The sequence below is a fragment of the Pristiophorus japonicus genome, chromosome 2 (genome assembly GCF_044704955.1).
Source record: "Pristiophorus japonicus isolate sPriJap1 chromosome 2, sPriJap1.hap1, whole genome shotgun sequence".
In the NCBI taxonomy this organism is placed as follows: Eukaryota; Metazoa; Chordata; class Chondrichthyes; family Pristiophoridae; genus Pristiophorus; species Pristiophorus japonicus.
In genome coordinates, this window is record NC_091978.1 from 231,956,852 (window position 1) to 231,972,886 (window position 16,035).

The window sequence follows — 16,035 nt, forward strand, 5'->3', positions numbered from 1 at the left end:
CCCAATTATCACCTTTGCGCAATAACACATGCAGGGCTCTAAGAGGGTGCTTAACCCCGGTAGGAAGTTATCAAAATAGAGTCGTCCCAGGAACGACCGCAGCTTCGTAACGTTCTGTGGCCTGGGCACGTTCCTGATAGCCTCTTTGTCTTGGCGTCTGTGGGGCGAATGGCGTCCGCCGCGATCTTTCTCCCCAAAAACTCCACTTCTGTTGCCATGAAGACGCATTTCGACCTCTTCAGCCGCAGCCCTACACGATCCAGTCACTGGAGGACCTCCTCCAGGTTTTGTAGGTGGTTGACGGTGTCCCGACCCGTGACCAATATGTCATCCTGAAAAACCACCATGCGTGGTACCGACTTGAGTCGGCTCTCCATGTTTCTCTGGAACATTGCTGGGCATCATCTCCCCAGTGGAATTCAGCGAGTGGGCCAGCCCGAATTCCAAACGGGCATCTGTTGTAGATGAACAGTCCCTTTTACGTGTTGATGCAGGTGAGGCCCTTCGACGACGACTCCAGCTCCTGCGTCATGTAGGCCGAAGTCAGGTCGAGCTTGGTGAATGTCTTGCCTCCTGCCAGCGTCGCAAATACGTCGTCTGCCTTAGGTAGCGGGTATTGGTCCTGTAGCGAGACACGATTTAATAGTTACTTTATAATCGCCGCAAATCCTGACCGTGCCATCACTTTTGAGTACTGGAACAATCGGGCTGGCCCACTCGCTGAATTCCACTGGGGAGATGATGCCCAGCCTGTCCAGCTCGATTTCCACTCTCTCCCTCATGTGAGGTACCGCTCGCGCCTTGTGGTGAATGGGTCGTGCCTCTGGGACCAAGTGGATCTGCACTTTAGTCCCGGAAAAGTTTCCAATGCCTGGCTCAAAAAGGGAAGGAAATTTGTTAAGAACCTGGGTACATGAGGCCTTATCGACATGTGATAGCGCTCGGATGTCATCCCAATTCCAGCGGATTTTGCCCAGCCAGCTCCTTCCAAGCAGTGTGGGGCCATCGCCCGGGGCAATACATATTTTAAAGGAACCCTGACTGGCATTATCAAGCTATTTTTGTACCTCCTGGCTCTCAGTTCCTATTTAACTTGACATGTGTTGTGTTACAGGCATCTGCTCCACAGCTGTTGAGTCTGGTTTAGATTTTTGCCTTGAATAGCACTGGTTTTCTACATTTTGACTAAAACTAACCTGACCTTTAATTTTCTCAAAGCTTCATTTAATAACAAGCTTGAAAGTGATTTTTGTATTGATTAGAGTGTCATGTGGTGGCATGCCAGAAACGAGACTCCCAAAGCAAGCGCTCTACTCGGAACTCCTTCATGGCAAACGAGCCAAAGGTGAGCAGAGGAAACGTTACAAGGACACTCTCAAAGCCTCCCTGATAAAGTGCAACATCCCCACTGACACCTGGGAGTCCCTGGCCAAAGACCACCCTAAGTGGAGGAGGTGCATCCGGGAGGGCGCTGAGAGCATGCAGAAATCAAGCACAGGCAGCGGAAAGAGTGTGCAGCAAACCAGTCCCACCCACCCCTTCCCTCAACGACTATCTGTCCCACCTGTGACAGAGACTGTGGTTCTCGTATTGCACTGTTCAGCCACCTAAGAACTAATTTTAAGAGTGGAAGCAAGTCTTCCTCGATTCCGAGGGACTGCCTTTGATGATAATGATGTGGTGGGGTAGCGGAATCCAGTATTAATAAAATGTTCTCTTGTATATGTGAATGCAAGGCAAAATCCAGAGATAAGAGCAGGTGATGGTTGCTATAACGGAGGTCACAAGTCTTGAACCCTGGAAGTCTAAAGGTAGATTCTACTTAATCTGTCAAAAATAACAGAATTTTGAAATTTCCTTGCTATCCCTTTGACCTCTGTATTAACATTTGGAGCATTTATTTTGTTTCACTACAATGAGTAAAATGAGAAGAAATGACCTTCAGGCCAGCCTTAACTGAAACCAGTAGATCATTTACCTTGGCTATGGTTAAAAACATTTGCGGTTTATTTCTATTTTTTGTGTTGTCGTACATGTGGTCTATGACTGTTCTACAGCCCTTGCAGCCACAGGGACATCCTCTGCTGTGTCAGTGGGATGTTTGTTTTCCCCACCATCTATGCTTGAAACAAAAAAGCTTTGGGATGTATATAATAAATCCTCTTTTGGACTTGAACTGGTTGAGATCTGGTTATATATTCCCTCAAGATTTTGAAATTGTTCTGGTGCGATGTCATTCCTCGTCTGTCAAACTACAGTATGCTGTACTGTAGTCCAATAAAACAGTGCCCTGTTCAAACCATTTGAGCTTCTTAGAAATTCAGCTGCTGTAAAACAGCATAGCTTGGCTTGATTTTTAAGGTGATCTGCCAGTTAATACAGTAGGTCACTGAAAGCAAACTTGAGTTTTTTCCCTATGTGAATTTTTTTGTATTCAGTTCGGTGAAACAATCAGTGCTAGAGAATGGGGAAACCTCCCATTTTTGGCACCAAGTGTAAGCATTAAGCATTCCCAGGTCAATTATAGTATTGTTAAATAAAGTGAAACTCCTTCTACTCTTCAGGAGCAATGTGCCTCCGCTTCAATTTCACAAGTTTACCCCCCCCCCCCCCCACCCCACTGCACTTGTGTGACAATGTCCATTTCCCTGAGATGGCCAATTTTGAGACATGTTCACCAGTAACTGGGCTGAGCCTATGCAAATTCATTTCACATAGAACCCTTACAGTCAACTGACAGGAAACATTCATCCCATCAGTTTGCCAGAGATGAAAAACCAAAGTCTAACTCTGTGTGCCACCTAATATTCTCTTTCACTACATTTAAAGAGGCTCACCATCATCTTTGAAGTATGTTCTGGATGAACTCTTAAATGTCCTCTTCAGTTCCAAGATACCATGGCATGTTTGAGAACTATTTGCTCACTCCAGATTAATCCAAACTTTGATTTCGAAAAAGTTAATACACTTTCCAATTGAGATTGATAAACCATGGGATTACAACTATTTACAAAAATTAACATACCAACTCTAATCATTTTTAGCACCCCACCCTCACCAGTTTATTAAATTAACATGGCTACAGTCCTTTACTTGAGAAGATGCTTTGTTAGTGTTTAAAAAGGAATGATGGTTGTGTTTTGCAGAATTGTCTAATTTTAATCATCTTTCCTAAAATAAAAGTTGCAAGTGGCAAAGCAGCGGAGCAATGTATACAAGAAAAAGGTCTGCTACAAGCACTTATACAAAATTAATTTTGCTTTAAAATAGATCTTAAAACATTCATAAAAGTAAATTCATTTTTTAAATACAGATTATTTAATTTTATCTCTGAAAGCTAATGTCATCTATTTAATTCTATGAAAGCTTCAAACGAACAATGACAGGTAAAGACCCTCTGACCCATCAAGCCTGTCCCACAAAATTGCAATATCTTGTGTATCGCAATATATACACTCCACCCCACCCAAATCCATGTGATCTACTAGGAGAGACACAAAAAACAGATTAAAAAGCCCAGGCCAACTTAGGGGAAAAGATGTGGGACTGGACTTTCCACTTGAGATCGCTGGGCTATCGCCCAAAAAGGCAGGTTATCGCCCATTTTACCTTAAAAGTGGAAAGCTGGGCCGGAACATCGCCTAAAGATTGCCGGCCCAACTTTCGGGGCACAAGATTTTCACATCGACGAGGTGATCGCCCACTGCAACTTTCGGCACATCGCCGGGCTGATCGCTTGCCGAGAAGATCCCTGGACATCGCTGGAGAAAAGCTGCTCTCACCTGGCACTCTTCACAGAACTCTGCACTACGGGCGCCATTTTGAACGTCTGAGGAAGTGAGAGGCTGCTTAAAGAATTTGTGTTTTTTAGGCCCTCAGTTACTGATTCAGATTTATATTTATTTTAGTACAAAGGGCATTTATAGCAATAATGATGGGGTCTGTAACTTCTCTACCATTATTTGTAAATGCTCACATGCTGGAGTCTGAAGTTGGGTTTAGGGAAGGGCTCAGAGGTGACAGACTAATGTGGAGGAGGAGACAGTACACCCAACGAACTTAGAGAAAAGCAATCATACCTGAACTTGTCTGATAGCACGTGCCTTAGGAGGCTGTGCTTCCGAAAGGAGGTCATCGCTGAGATATGCAAGCTTATCAAGGGAGATCTGCAGCCTATCAGGACCGCACTGCCCGTTAAGGTAAAGGTTACTGCGGGCACTGTCTTTCTATGCATCGGGCTTCTTTCCGGCTTCTGCTGGCGACATCTGTGGTATTTCTCAGTATGCCACACATTGCTCCATTAAACAGATGACTCGAGCCCTTTATACTCGCAGGATGAACTTTATAAGCTTCCCTATGACCAGGAAGGCACAGACCGGGAGAGCTTTGGGTTTCTCGAGAATAGCAAACTTTCCCAAGGTGCGGGGAGCAATAGACTGTGCACACATCGCCCTGAAAGCACCCTTACAGGATGCAGAGGTGTTTCATAACCGAAAGGGATTCCACGTCCTGAATGTGCAGCTTGTTGCCGACCACAACCAAATAATCATGGCAGTAAATGCTAAATTTCCAGGCAGCATCCATGATACGCATATCCTGTGTGAGAGCGCTGTCTCTGACTTGTATAACAGTCATCCACAAGGTCATGTTTGGATGCTGGGGGATAAAGGATATGGCCTTGCCAGCTGGCTGATGACCCCCCTGCGTAATCCCCAGGTGGAAGCAGAAAAGCATTACCATGAAAGCCTTCTAGCTATACGCAATATCGTCGAAAAGACAATTGGAATGCTGAAGCAGTGCTTCAGATGCCTGGACCACTCTGGAGGCAGCCAACATTACCTTCCTGACCAGGTCGCTGAGTTTATTATGGTGTGCTGCATGTTGCACAACCTAGCTATAAGGGGAGGACGATAATTGCCAGATGGGGCTGCCGGTCCACCTCAGGAAGGAGTGGAGGCGGAAGTGGCAGACGAGGAGGAGGAGGAGGAGGAGGCTGGTGATGACCTCAGGGAGGACAATCAGCCTGGCGATGAATCCATGCCCCCCCCCCCCCTCCCCCCGTAAGACTGGAAAAACCCTGTGGGATTTACTCTTACATCAGCAGCTAATAAATGAACGGATTCCATGAACTTGCATGGGAGACAGTTACAGTTATGGAAAGACAACAGTTGCAGTTGCGTTACGTTTCATCCTTGCCTGGCCTAGCCATTGTTTTCCAACAGTTGTATTCATGTTTTACCTTACCTTGTGTTATTAGAAGAAACTGCACAACAATTGTAAAATTCAATAATTTTTTTTTTTAATTTAACAATGCTCCAAAAAATTATTTCAGAAATGTAACACCCTACACCCCCCAACAATCACCCAACAACAATAAGAATAACTAACATCTAAAATTATTAACAGTATAACAATAACCCCCTGTGTCCACGTTTCACTCCAGGTGCTTTCCCCCCCCCCCCCCACCCACTTTTTGGTTCCCGAGGTAGCGGGATGACGTCCAGCGGGCGACGGCAAGACTTCCTGCTGTGGGGTGGGGTGGGGTGACAGTGGCTCGATCGGCTCTTGGGGTGCTGAAGGGTTAGACGTGCTTCCTCCTAACTCGCTTCTTTGCTGGTGCTGGTGGTTTGTGCGACGGAGTGCAGTGCCATGTCCCACCACTATCACATGCTGCAAGGCATCGACGGAGGCGGTCTGCGCAAGCATCTCCCGGATCATCTGCATATCCTCTGAATTGCGAGCAGACACCCGGGACATGTCCCCCGTGTAAACCACGAACGCCTGGAGGAGCTTGCGACTTATCGCGACACTCTCCATGCACAGTTTTGTCAAGCCCTCAATGCGATCGGCTAGAGGAGGCATGTGCTGACCTCGCTGACTCGACCTCTGTGTGGTCGGCGTGAGCACTAAGATGCGCCTTGGCATCACCGGCTGCAATCCGCTTGGTCCCGCTACTACTGTCGAAGTCGATGTAATGGCTGCAGTTCCCACAGGTGAAAGATGCAGAGTCAGAGGGATGCTAGGGGCATCCTCCTCCATTTCCATGATGATCTCCTCATCCTCAGGCTCGGTTGTCTGTTCATCGTCTTCCTCCTTCCCACCCATGGTGAGGACCACCTGCAATGGTGCAGGTTCAGGTCTTGCCTCGCTGCGCATTGGTGTTATTGGACCTGCAAAACACACTTAAGCTTATTAGAACGGAAAGGTACACATTCTTGCACTGCGCTGGCATACGAAGGAGGAGCAGCACCACTACAATAAATGAGACTAAGAGATGTTACATCATAATGCATCATACGGTAGTACATATGGTAGTACATCTGTGTGGAATTCAGTAACCCAGAGAGCTGTGGAGGCTGGATCAGTCAGAGATAGACAGAATGATAAGGGAATGAATGTTTATGGGGTGTGGACAGAGAAGGGGACAGATGGCCTGTTCCTGCTCTTATTTCTTCTGTTCTTATGTTGTTAACCTTAGAGTAGAACAGAGGCTGCATGCATAACATGACATCATTCGTATATTATAATTAAATGACGTTACATTACTTTAACACTGCTTGACACATTACTCACGTGACGCGTGGGAGGGTTCTGCAACACCGCGGGTGATGGCCGAGCGACTGTGGCTCCCAACAAGTGTGGCTGCTCGCTCCTCGAGGTCGGTCAGCGGTTGGGGCTGAACAGGTTCCCCTGTGGTGCGCCTCTGCTCAGACCAGTTGTTAGATATCTTCCTCTGCAAACGTGAAAAGAGCATGGCATAAGCTAATTGACGAGGTACTATCATGGAAAGACAACAGTTTCCAACGTTATATGCTAATAGGGTTTGTATCCACAATTGATGCATGGTTATAACAAAGATCGTGTTTAGGATCTAACTACAATCTCCATTGAAGGGCCCCAGGGGTGGTGGGAATCAGGATAGCTGGTGAACTCGGCAATGATAGGAGCTAATGTCCAAAAGTGTCCCAGGCAGATGGTGAGCAAGGGCAGCTCTCCTCCAGTCCAGGCTGGGTCATTGTGTAAGTGACAGCAACCGGAGAAACTGACAGTGAGACTTAAAAAGGGCACAGGTTCCGAGCCCTGTCCAGATCTTAGCAGGGAATATATGCAAAAATAACGAGCTTAATGTCAATCCGGGAAATTTATAATTACAATTTGCATCATTACAATTTAAAATCTATACTTACTCTTGCCGAAGCAACCAGGCTGTTCCTGCGCTTCCGGCACTGGTCTCTCGCCTCGTGGGAAACCGATGACGCCACATCGGCGATCTCGCCCCAGATTTTACGGTACACCCGGGGTGGGGGTATCCCACCCCCACCCCGGGTTAATTAGGCCTACCGGGAGTGCACCTCCTGGACGAGGGCCTCGTTCACCTCTTCTGAGAAGGGCTTTGCCCTCCTTTGTCCCCCCCCCCCCACCCCCCCTCCACTCACATCATCGACGCTATTATCAGACGATGACATTTTCAATATCTCTTCTAATTTTGTTATCTCTAAATTCGCTCCTCTACTTTACTCCTCTCTGTCTCTCCTCTCCTTTCTCTCTCCCCTCCTTTCTCTCTCCTCCCTCTCCCCCTCCGCGCATGTGTGGATGACCCCTGACTTCCCAAATCACAGGAAAACTTGCTTGCAAAAAAAAACGCATGCGCAGAAGGCCGTTGCTAGGGAAGCCTTGCCTTCCACCTCGATGGGCTATCTTCTCCCTCCCCCCACCCACCACCAAAAAGCCGAAAGTAGCGATCCCAAAAATGGGTGATGTTCCAGCGATCCTGAAGTCTGAAAATCACCCATTTTTTGGGCCCTAGCGATCTAAGTGGAATGTCCAGCCCAATATACCATTATCTTATCAACCTCAGTCAGATCAACTCAAGTCGAGGCTTCCTGAAAGTGTAGAGTCCCAACTCTTTCAACCTATCTTGATAACTAAGATGCTTTAAACTGGAAATTGGCCTCAATACCCACCATGTGAGGAGACCAAAACTAGATACACTATTCCAAATGCTGCCTGACTGAGGTCTTGCACAAGGACAAAATAGTATACCTCATCTTGTGCTCATTTGTTTTATGGATACACCCCAACTCCCTATTTATTCTAGCTAATGTTTTGCGGCATTGCTCATGTACCTTTAACGATGTATGCACGAGAATTCCCAAATCTTTCTATCTCCATCTTTCATGCTTTTCCCTAATGTTCAAGAATATAATGGTTAGTTTTTATTATATCATTCATTTTAAGCTATAAATTGCTCTTTCAGTTTACAATAACTTACTTTCTGTTCTCCTTATTACAGAAAGTACTAAATATTTTTCCACTGAGAAGTAAAGACAGTAACAACAAGCAGGAGGAAGAAGGGAGAAGGTTAGTTGCGTGAAAATTGAAGGCACAGTGAAGCGAAGAGCTTAGTGGAGGATTTTGAATTCAGTGAGGGAGCTAATGAGGTTGAGAGATTTAGAGAGAGGTCAGTTTGGAGAACACTCGAAAATTTGAATTTCGAGGTGCTGCAAAATAAGGGCTTGGTTTTTGCAAGAATTTGGGGAGATACAATGGTGAAGGTGAAGGAAAATGTTCCTGATGACTGCACGTAAGATTGTAAGCTCAGCTCGAAGTTTTGCACCTCCTTATTTAGATGAGGTGGCAGCTAGGAGAATTTGGCACTGAGCCACATAAGGAGCTATTAGGACATGGACGTCCTATCCCTCTATAGCTCCATCCCCCACCAGGAAGCATGCCTGAGGGCACTCTGCTTCTTCCTTGAACAGAGCCCCAACCCTATCCACCAACACCCTCCTCCGCCTGGCTGAACTTGTTCTCACATTGAACAGCTTCTCCTTTGACTCCACTCACTTCCTCGAAATAAAAGGTATTGCTATGGATACCCACATGGGTCCTAGCTGTGCCTGCCTTTTAGTGGGATATGTAGAACATTCTTTGTTCCAGTCCTATTCGGATCCCCTACCCCATCTCCTTGATGACTATCGATGCCGTTTCCTGCGCTCGTCCTGAATGGGAAAATTTCATTGACTTCCAATTTCCATCCATCCTTCACCTTCACATAGCCAATCTTCAACTCGACCCTTCCCTTCCTCAACTTCTCTGTCTACATTTCTGGGGTTAGGTTATCGGCAAACATCCACTTTCAGCCCACTGACTCCCTCATCTAGCTGGCCTGCACTTCCTCGCATCCTGCTTCCTATAGGGCATCTGTTCCATTCTTCCAGTTTCTCCATCTCCATTGGATATGTTTTGACAATGCTACCTTCCATACTAGTGTTGGCAGTGTATCTTCCTTTTTTCGCAACCAAGGATTCCCCTCTTCTGTGGTTGACGTGGCCCTCAACCATGTTCCATTTCCCGCACTTCTGTTCTCATCCCTTCCCCTTCATCCCAGAACCGTGATAGGATTCCCCTTGTCCTCACCTTTCACCCCACCAGCCTCCACATTCAACAGATTATCCTCCGACATTTCCGTCACTTCCAATGTGATCCTACCACCAAACACATCTTGCTCTCCCCTTCAGCCCCTGCTCCAATTTAGTATACTATATTCACTGCTCACTATGTGGTCTCTTCTACACTGGGGAGACCAAACACAGATTGGGTGACCGCTTTGTGTAACACCTCCGTTCAGTCCGCAAGCGTGACCCCGCGGATCCGGTTTCCTGTCACTTTAATTCTCTGCTCCACTCCCACTCTGACCTCTGTCCTCTGCCTCTTTCAAAGCCTTTTGGACTCGACATCGAGTTTAACAGTTTCAGACCAAAGCCTCTGCCCTTATTTTTTCAGATGGCAGCTGTTGATTCTGCTATACCTATTTACACCTCTTTTAGACCCATCTTTTGTTTCTTTACATTCCCATTACCATCTCCTTTTGCCTTGCATTATCATACCTTTTATCATTTCATCACACCTACCTTCCACCCTATCACAGACCTTGCATTTTGTTCTTTCCTCATCTTCCCCCTTCCCCTCTCTCTGCCCTTGCTTAAAATGGGTTACATCTGTAACTTTTACCAGTTTGAAAAAAGATCATCGACCTGAAACGTTAACACTCTTTCTCATTCCACAGATGCTGCCTACCTGACCACCTAAATATTTCCAGCATTTTCTGTTTTTATTTCAGATTTGCAGTAGTTTGCATTTGCATATTTTAAATTGATTATTTTGGTTACCCTTTGTGTGGGGAAGGGAGGGTCCAGTGAGTGTGTTGCAAGGTAATTTAAAAAAATTATAACAATTTAAAACTTCAATTTTGCTTAAGCTTTCTCAATCCTCTGGTGTTTTTATTATATAATAAAGCTGTGAAAATGCTAGGCATTTTCTCTCTCAAACCCATCTCAAATCTATGAAGTATTTGTCGTTCTTGTTTGCTATAAATGTACAGTTGACTTCCTCTTGGTTTGGGTGGGGGGGGGGGCGGGGAGGGAGAAGGAGAGGAAGTCCCTTTTTGTTTAAAATAAATTTTGGAGAGTTTAATATATTGAAATGAACCATATTTATTTGGTGCCATGTGGTGCGAACCTCCAAGAAAATCTCATAATCAACTGCATACACCTTACTGAAATGTCCTGTAAACCTTGAATCAAAATGTTTCCAGATGTATTTTCTACCACCTGTCCCTATCCCTTTGAAATCCAATATTCAAGCCTTAATGATTTTTGGTATGTATTACTTGTGAAGTGATTCTTTTGATCCTCCCAAGAATGCTGTAAAATTATTGCACCAAAATGTAGAATGTAATCAGCTGTGTTTTATTATTTAATTAATGCTGTAAATTCAGAACTGTCCTGAAATCTCATTAAAGAAAAATCTACTTCAGAAATTTCTAGAAAATCATTAATCTGAAGATTTTGTGAGAGAAAACCCATGGTGAAACATTTAGAGCTATATGTAAAAATGTCTGACTTCAATTAGCTACATTAATACTAAAACTATTATTCAACAGGATTGGACGTGTTTTCAGGAAGCTGGGAAAAATGAACATGGTGAAGAGGATCATGGGCCGTCCTCGGCAGGAGGAATGCAGTCCTCAGGATAATGCACTTGGCCTTATGCATTTGCGTCGCCTCTTCATGGAACTATGTCATTCACCACGGCACATGACGCAGAAGGAACAGGAGGAAAAGCTCTACATGATGCTGCCAGTTTTTAACAGGGTGAGTACAGGCACCAGGTAGCACTGGTAGAGGGAAGTAATGATAACTGCTTGTCAGATAAGAAAGCATTGTTCTTTAGGCAAGGACAAGTTAGTCTTCACCAATTATAACCTAGGACAGAATTGAAAGAAAGCTGCCATATGGGTTGAATTGAAGAACAAAAAAAGGGCGATCACATTACTGGGAGTGTACTATAGACCCCCAAACAGTCAGAGGGAGATAGAAGAACAAATATGTGGGCAAATTGCTGCGAAGTGCAAAAACTATAGAGCTGTAATAGTGGGGGATTTCAACTACCCAATATTAACTGGGGGAAAAAGAAGTGTGAATGGTACAGAAGGTGCAGAATTCCTAAAATGCATTCAAGAGAACTTCTTTAGCCAGTATATAACAAGCCCAACAAGGGAGGGGGCAGTTCTGGACTTTGTTTTGGGTTTGAAGAGGGGCTGGTGGAATTGGTGTCAGTGGGAGAGCATTTTGGTGCTAGTGATCATAATTCAGTAAGATTTAGGGTAGTTATGGAAAAGGACAAAGGTGGACCAGTAATAACATTTCTCAATTGGGGTAAAGCCAATTTTGATGAGCTGAGATGGGATTTGGCCAAAGTGGACTGGAAACGGCGACTTGGTGGTAAATCAGTGTCAGAGCATTGGGAGGCATTCAAGGTGGAGATCCTGAGAGAACAGAGCAAGTATGTTCCTTTTTTAAAAAAAATAAAGGATGGGGCTAACAAATCTAGAGCTCCCTGGATGTCAAGGGACATACAGGGTAAGATAAAGAAAAAAAGGGAAGCTTATGACAGATACCGAGAACTCAACACTGCAGAAACTCTAGAGGAGTATAATAAGTGCAGGGGTGCAATTAAAAAAGATATCAGGAAAGCAAAAAGAGAGAGCATGAAAGAATGTTGGCAAGTAAAATCAGGGAAAACTCAGATGTTTTATAAATACATTAAGAGCAAGAGGATAGCTAGAAAAAGAGTGGGGCCTATTACAGACCATAAAGGAAATCTGTGTGTGGAGGCAGAAGACTTGGGTATGATTTTTTTAATGAATACTTTGCATCTGTTTTCACAAAAGAGAGGAGTGATGCAGACTTTGCAATGAGGGAGGGGGAGTGTGAAATATTAGATGAGACAAACATAGGGAGAGAGGAGGTATTAAGGAGCTCAGCAGCGTTGAAAGTGGATAAATCCCTAGGCTAAGAGAAGCAAAAGAGGAACGAGCAGAGGCTCTGACCATTTTCCAGTCCTCTCTGGCTACAGGTGTGGTGCTGGAGGACTGCTCATGTACCTTTGTTTAAAAGGGAGAAAGGGATCAACTGAGTAATTACGGACCAGTCAGCCTAACCTCAGTGGTGGGAAAATTATTGTAAAAACTCCCGAGGAACAGGATAAATCTTCATTTGGAAACACATGGATTAATCAAGGACAGTCAGCATGGATTTGTTAAGGAAGGTCGTGTCTGACTAACTTGATTAAATTTTTCGAGGAGGTAATCAGGAGTGTCGATGAGGGCAGTGTGTATGATGTAGTGTATATGGATTTTAGCAATGCTTTTGATAAGGTCCCACATGGCAGACCAGTCACGAAAGTAAAAGCGCATGGGATACAGGGCAAAGTGGCAAGCTGGATCCAAAATTGGCTCGGAGGGAGAAAGCAAAGGGTAATGATTGATGGGTGTTTTTGTGACTGGAAGACTGAATCCAATGGGATTCCGCAGGCTCAGTGTTGGGTTCTTTGCTTTTTGTGGTATATAATCAATGACTTGGACTTGAATGTTGGGGATATGATTAAGAAGTTTGCAGATGACACTGAAATAGGCTGTGTGGTTGATAGTGAAGAATAAAGCTGCGGACTGCAGGAAGATATCAGTGTTACTGGTCAGGTCAGTGGAACAGTGGCAAATGGAATTCAATCCGGATAAGTGTGAAATTATGTATTTGGGGTTATGCTTGAACTGTATAAAACACTGGTTAGGCCACAGCTGGAGTACTGTGTGGAGTTCTGTTCACCACATTACAGGAAAGATGTGATTGCACTGGAAAGGGTGCAGAGGAGAGTTACAAGAATTTGGCCTGGACTGGAGAATTTTGGCTATGAGGAAAGATTGGCGATGCTGGGTCTTTTTCATTGGATCAGAGGAGGCTGAGGGGAGAACTTATTGAGGTGTATTAAAATGAGGGGCCTGGATAGAGTGGATAAGAAGGACCTGTTTTCTTAGCAGAGGGGTCAACAACCAGGGGACATAGTTTTAAAGTAATTGGGGGTGGGGGGGGCGGGGGGCTGTTAGAGGAGATACGAGAGGAAATTTCTTCACCCAGAAGGTGATTTGTGACTGGAACTCACTGCCTGAAAGGTTGGTAGAGGCAGAAACCCTCACCATGTTTAAAATAAATACTTGGATGTGGACTTAAAGTGCTGCAACCTCTAGGGCTACGGACCAAGAGCTGGAAAGAGGGATTAGGCTGGATAGCTCTTGGTCGGCTAGCGCGGACCCAATGGTCGAAATGGCCTCCTCCTGTGCTGTAAATTTCTAGGAATAGCCATGGAATCTAGTTGTATATTGTTTATACCCATGGATATAATTTCCTCCCGTCTTCATAGAATCATAGGAATTTACAGCATGGAAGGAGGCCATTTCAGTCCATTGTGTCTGTGCTGGCAGACAAAGCTGTCCAGCCTAATCCCACTTTCCAGCTCTTAGTCCGTAGCCTTTTAGTTTACGGCACCTCAAGTGCACATCCAAGTAATTTTTAAAAGTGGTAAGGGTTTCTGCCTCTACCACCCTTTCTGGCAGTGAGTTCCATACCCCTACTACTCTCTGGGTGAAAACATTTCTGCTCAAATCCCCTCTAAACCTCCTGCCAATTACAGGTTGAACCCCTCTCATCTGGTGGTACTTTAACCGGCAACCTCCATTGTCTGACATCATTCTCAGCTGTGTCCTGGGCTTGGCTGATCTTCTGCCCATTGCCTCCGGTGTTCCCCCCTCGGTCGCGTCGGATCATTATCGGCAGTACCCGGTAACTTTTTAATGTAATGATTCATTTCGGGTGGAGACATCAACTTTCGGAGCACTGGGGTCATTGTCTACCTGGCAACAGGACTGCACTGCCCGTCAAGGTGAAGGTGACTGCGGCACTTGCCTTCTATGCCTTGGGCTCCTTTCAGGCATCAGCAGGGGACATATGCTCCATCTCGCACTACGCTACACATTGCAGCATTCGCCAGGTGACTGCTGCACTGTATGCACACAGGATGGACTTCATGAACTTCCCAATGACCAAGGAGCCACAGAATGAGAGGGCTGTAGGTTTTGGACTAATTGCTGGCTTCTCCAAGGTTCAGGGTGCCATTGATTGTATGCACATCACCCTGCGAGTACCATTACTCAATCCAGAGGTTTACCGAAACCGAAAGGGATTCCACTCCATGCACGTACAGATCGTCTGCGACCATACTCAGTGCATCATGGCAGTCACTGCCCTTTATCCAGGGAGTATCCAGGGAGCATCCATGATGCTTTCACCTTGCGTGAGAGCAGTGTCTCCTACCTGTTCGAGTGTCAACCACAAGGCCAGAGCTGGATGCTGGGGGGCAAAGGTTTCGGCCTCTCCATCTGGCTCATGATGCCCTTCTGGAACTCGCAGACAGAAAACGAGCATCGCTATAATGAGACCCATATAGCCACACGCAACATCGTCGAACAGACAATTGGAGTGCTCAAACAGCGCTTCTGATACCTGGACCATTCTGGAGGCTGCCTGCAATACTCCCCTCAGCAGGTCTGAGTTCATTGTGGTGTGCGCATGAGGGGACATGATTTGCCAATGGGGACTGTTGTGTTCCTAACACAGATGAGACTGCACACAGGGAGGTTAAAGTAACAGTGACCTTTATTAAGACACTCCAGAGTGAGCAACAGGCCTTCGGGGGCCGGCTTATATACTGTGCTCCCAAGGGATGCTGGGATTCTTTGGGGCTTCAGGGGATGAGCTCACTGGTGGCGGAACATGGGAAGGCATGCTTTACAGATACACATCACTCCCACCGCGCCCCCCCCCCCCCCCCCCGCCTCGTAAAGTCAAAGTGAAAACTATTTACAAGGTGAGGCGGTTGGGAGCCTTTTTTTCCCTGGTGGTCCGCCTCGGTACAAATATCTGTTCTGGTGTGTTGGCTGTGCCCTCGCTGGGCTTGCGTGTTGTTGGCCTTGCAGGGCTGCTGGGTGAGGCTGGGCTGTTGGGTGTGATGGGTTCGATTTCCTAGTCCGGCGTGGTGTCATTGATCCTTTGGGTGTGTGTTGTGGGCTCGTAAAAGGTCGTGTCTGCTGTGGGTTGTTCAGGGCAGTCTGTGAACCGCAGCCTCGTTTGGTCCAGGTGCTTTCTGCAAATTTGTCCATTGTCTAGTTTGACAACAAACACCCTACTCCCTTCTTTAGCTATCACCGTGCCCGCGATCCACTTGGGACCATGTCCATAGTTTAGCACATACACAGGGTCATTCAGATCAATTTCCCGTGACACGGTGGCGCGACCATCATTTACATTTTGTTGCTGCCGCCTGCTCTCTACCTGATCATGCAGGTTGGGGTGAACCAACGAGAGTCTGGTTTTAAGTGTCCTTTTTATGAGTATCTCAGCCGGGGGCACCCCTGTGAACGAGTGGGGTCTTGTACGGTAGCTGAGCAGTACTCGGGACAGACAGGTTTGGAGTGAACCTTCTGTAACTTGTTTAAGGCTCTCTTTGATTGTTTGTACTGCCCGCTCTGCCAGCCATTGGAGGCCGGTTTAAATGGGGCCGAGGTGACATGTTTGATCCCATTGCAAGTCATGAATTCTTTAAATTCGGCACTGGTGAAACATGGCCCGTTGTCACTGA

The 16,035-nt window shown here is 46.0% G+C and overlaps 1 protein-coding gene across 1 annotated transcript in view; it reads left to right on the plus strand.

The window, feature by feature from the left end:
• The window catches only part of wdfy3 (WD repeat and FYVE domain containing 3), a 690,816-nt gene that overhangs the window by 124,244 nt on the left and 550,537 nt on the right, over positions 1-16,035 (plus strand). Inside the window, exons 2-3 of the mRNA XM_070871062.1 lie at positions 8,294-8,361; positions 10,946-11,156. Of these exons, the coding sequence (XP_070727163.1) occupies positions 10,977-11,156 (180 nt within the window). The 5' untranslated portion in view covers positions 8,294-8,361; positions 10,946-10,976. The remainder of the gene's footprint in view (positions 1-8,293; positions 8,362-10,945; positions 11,157-16,035) is intronic.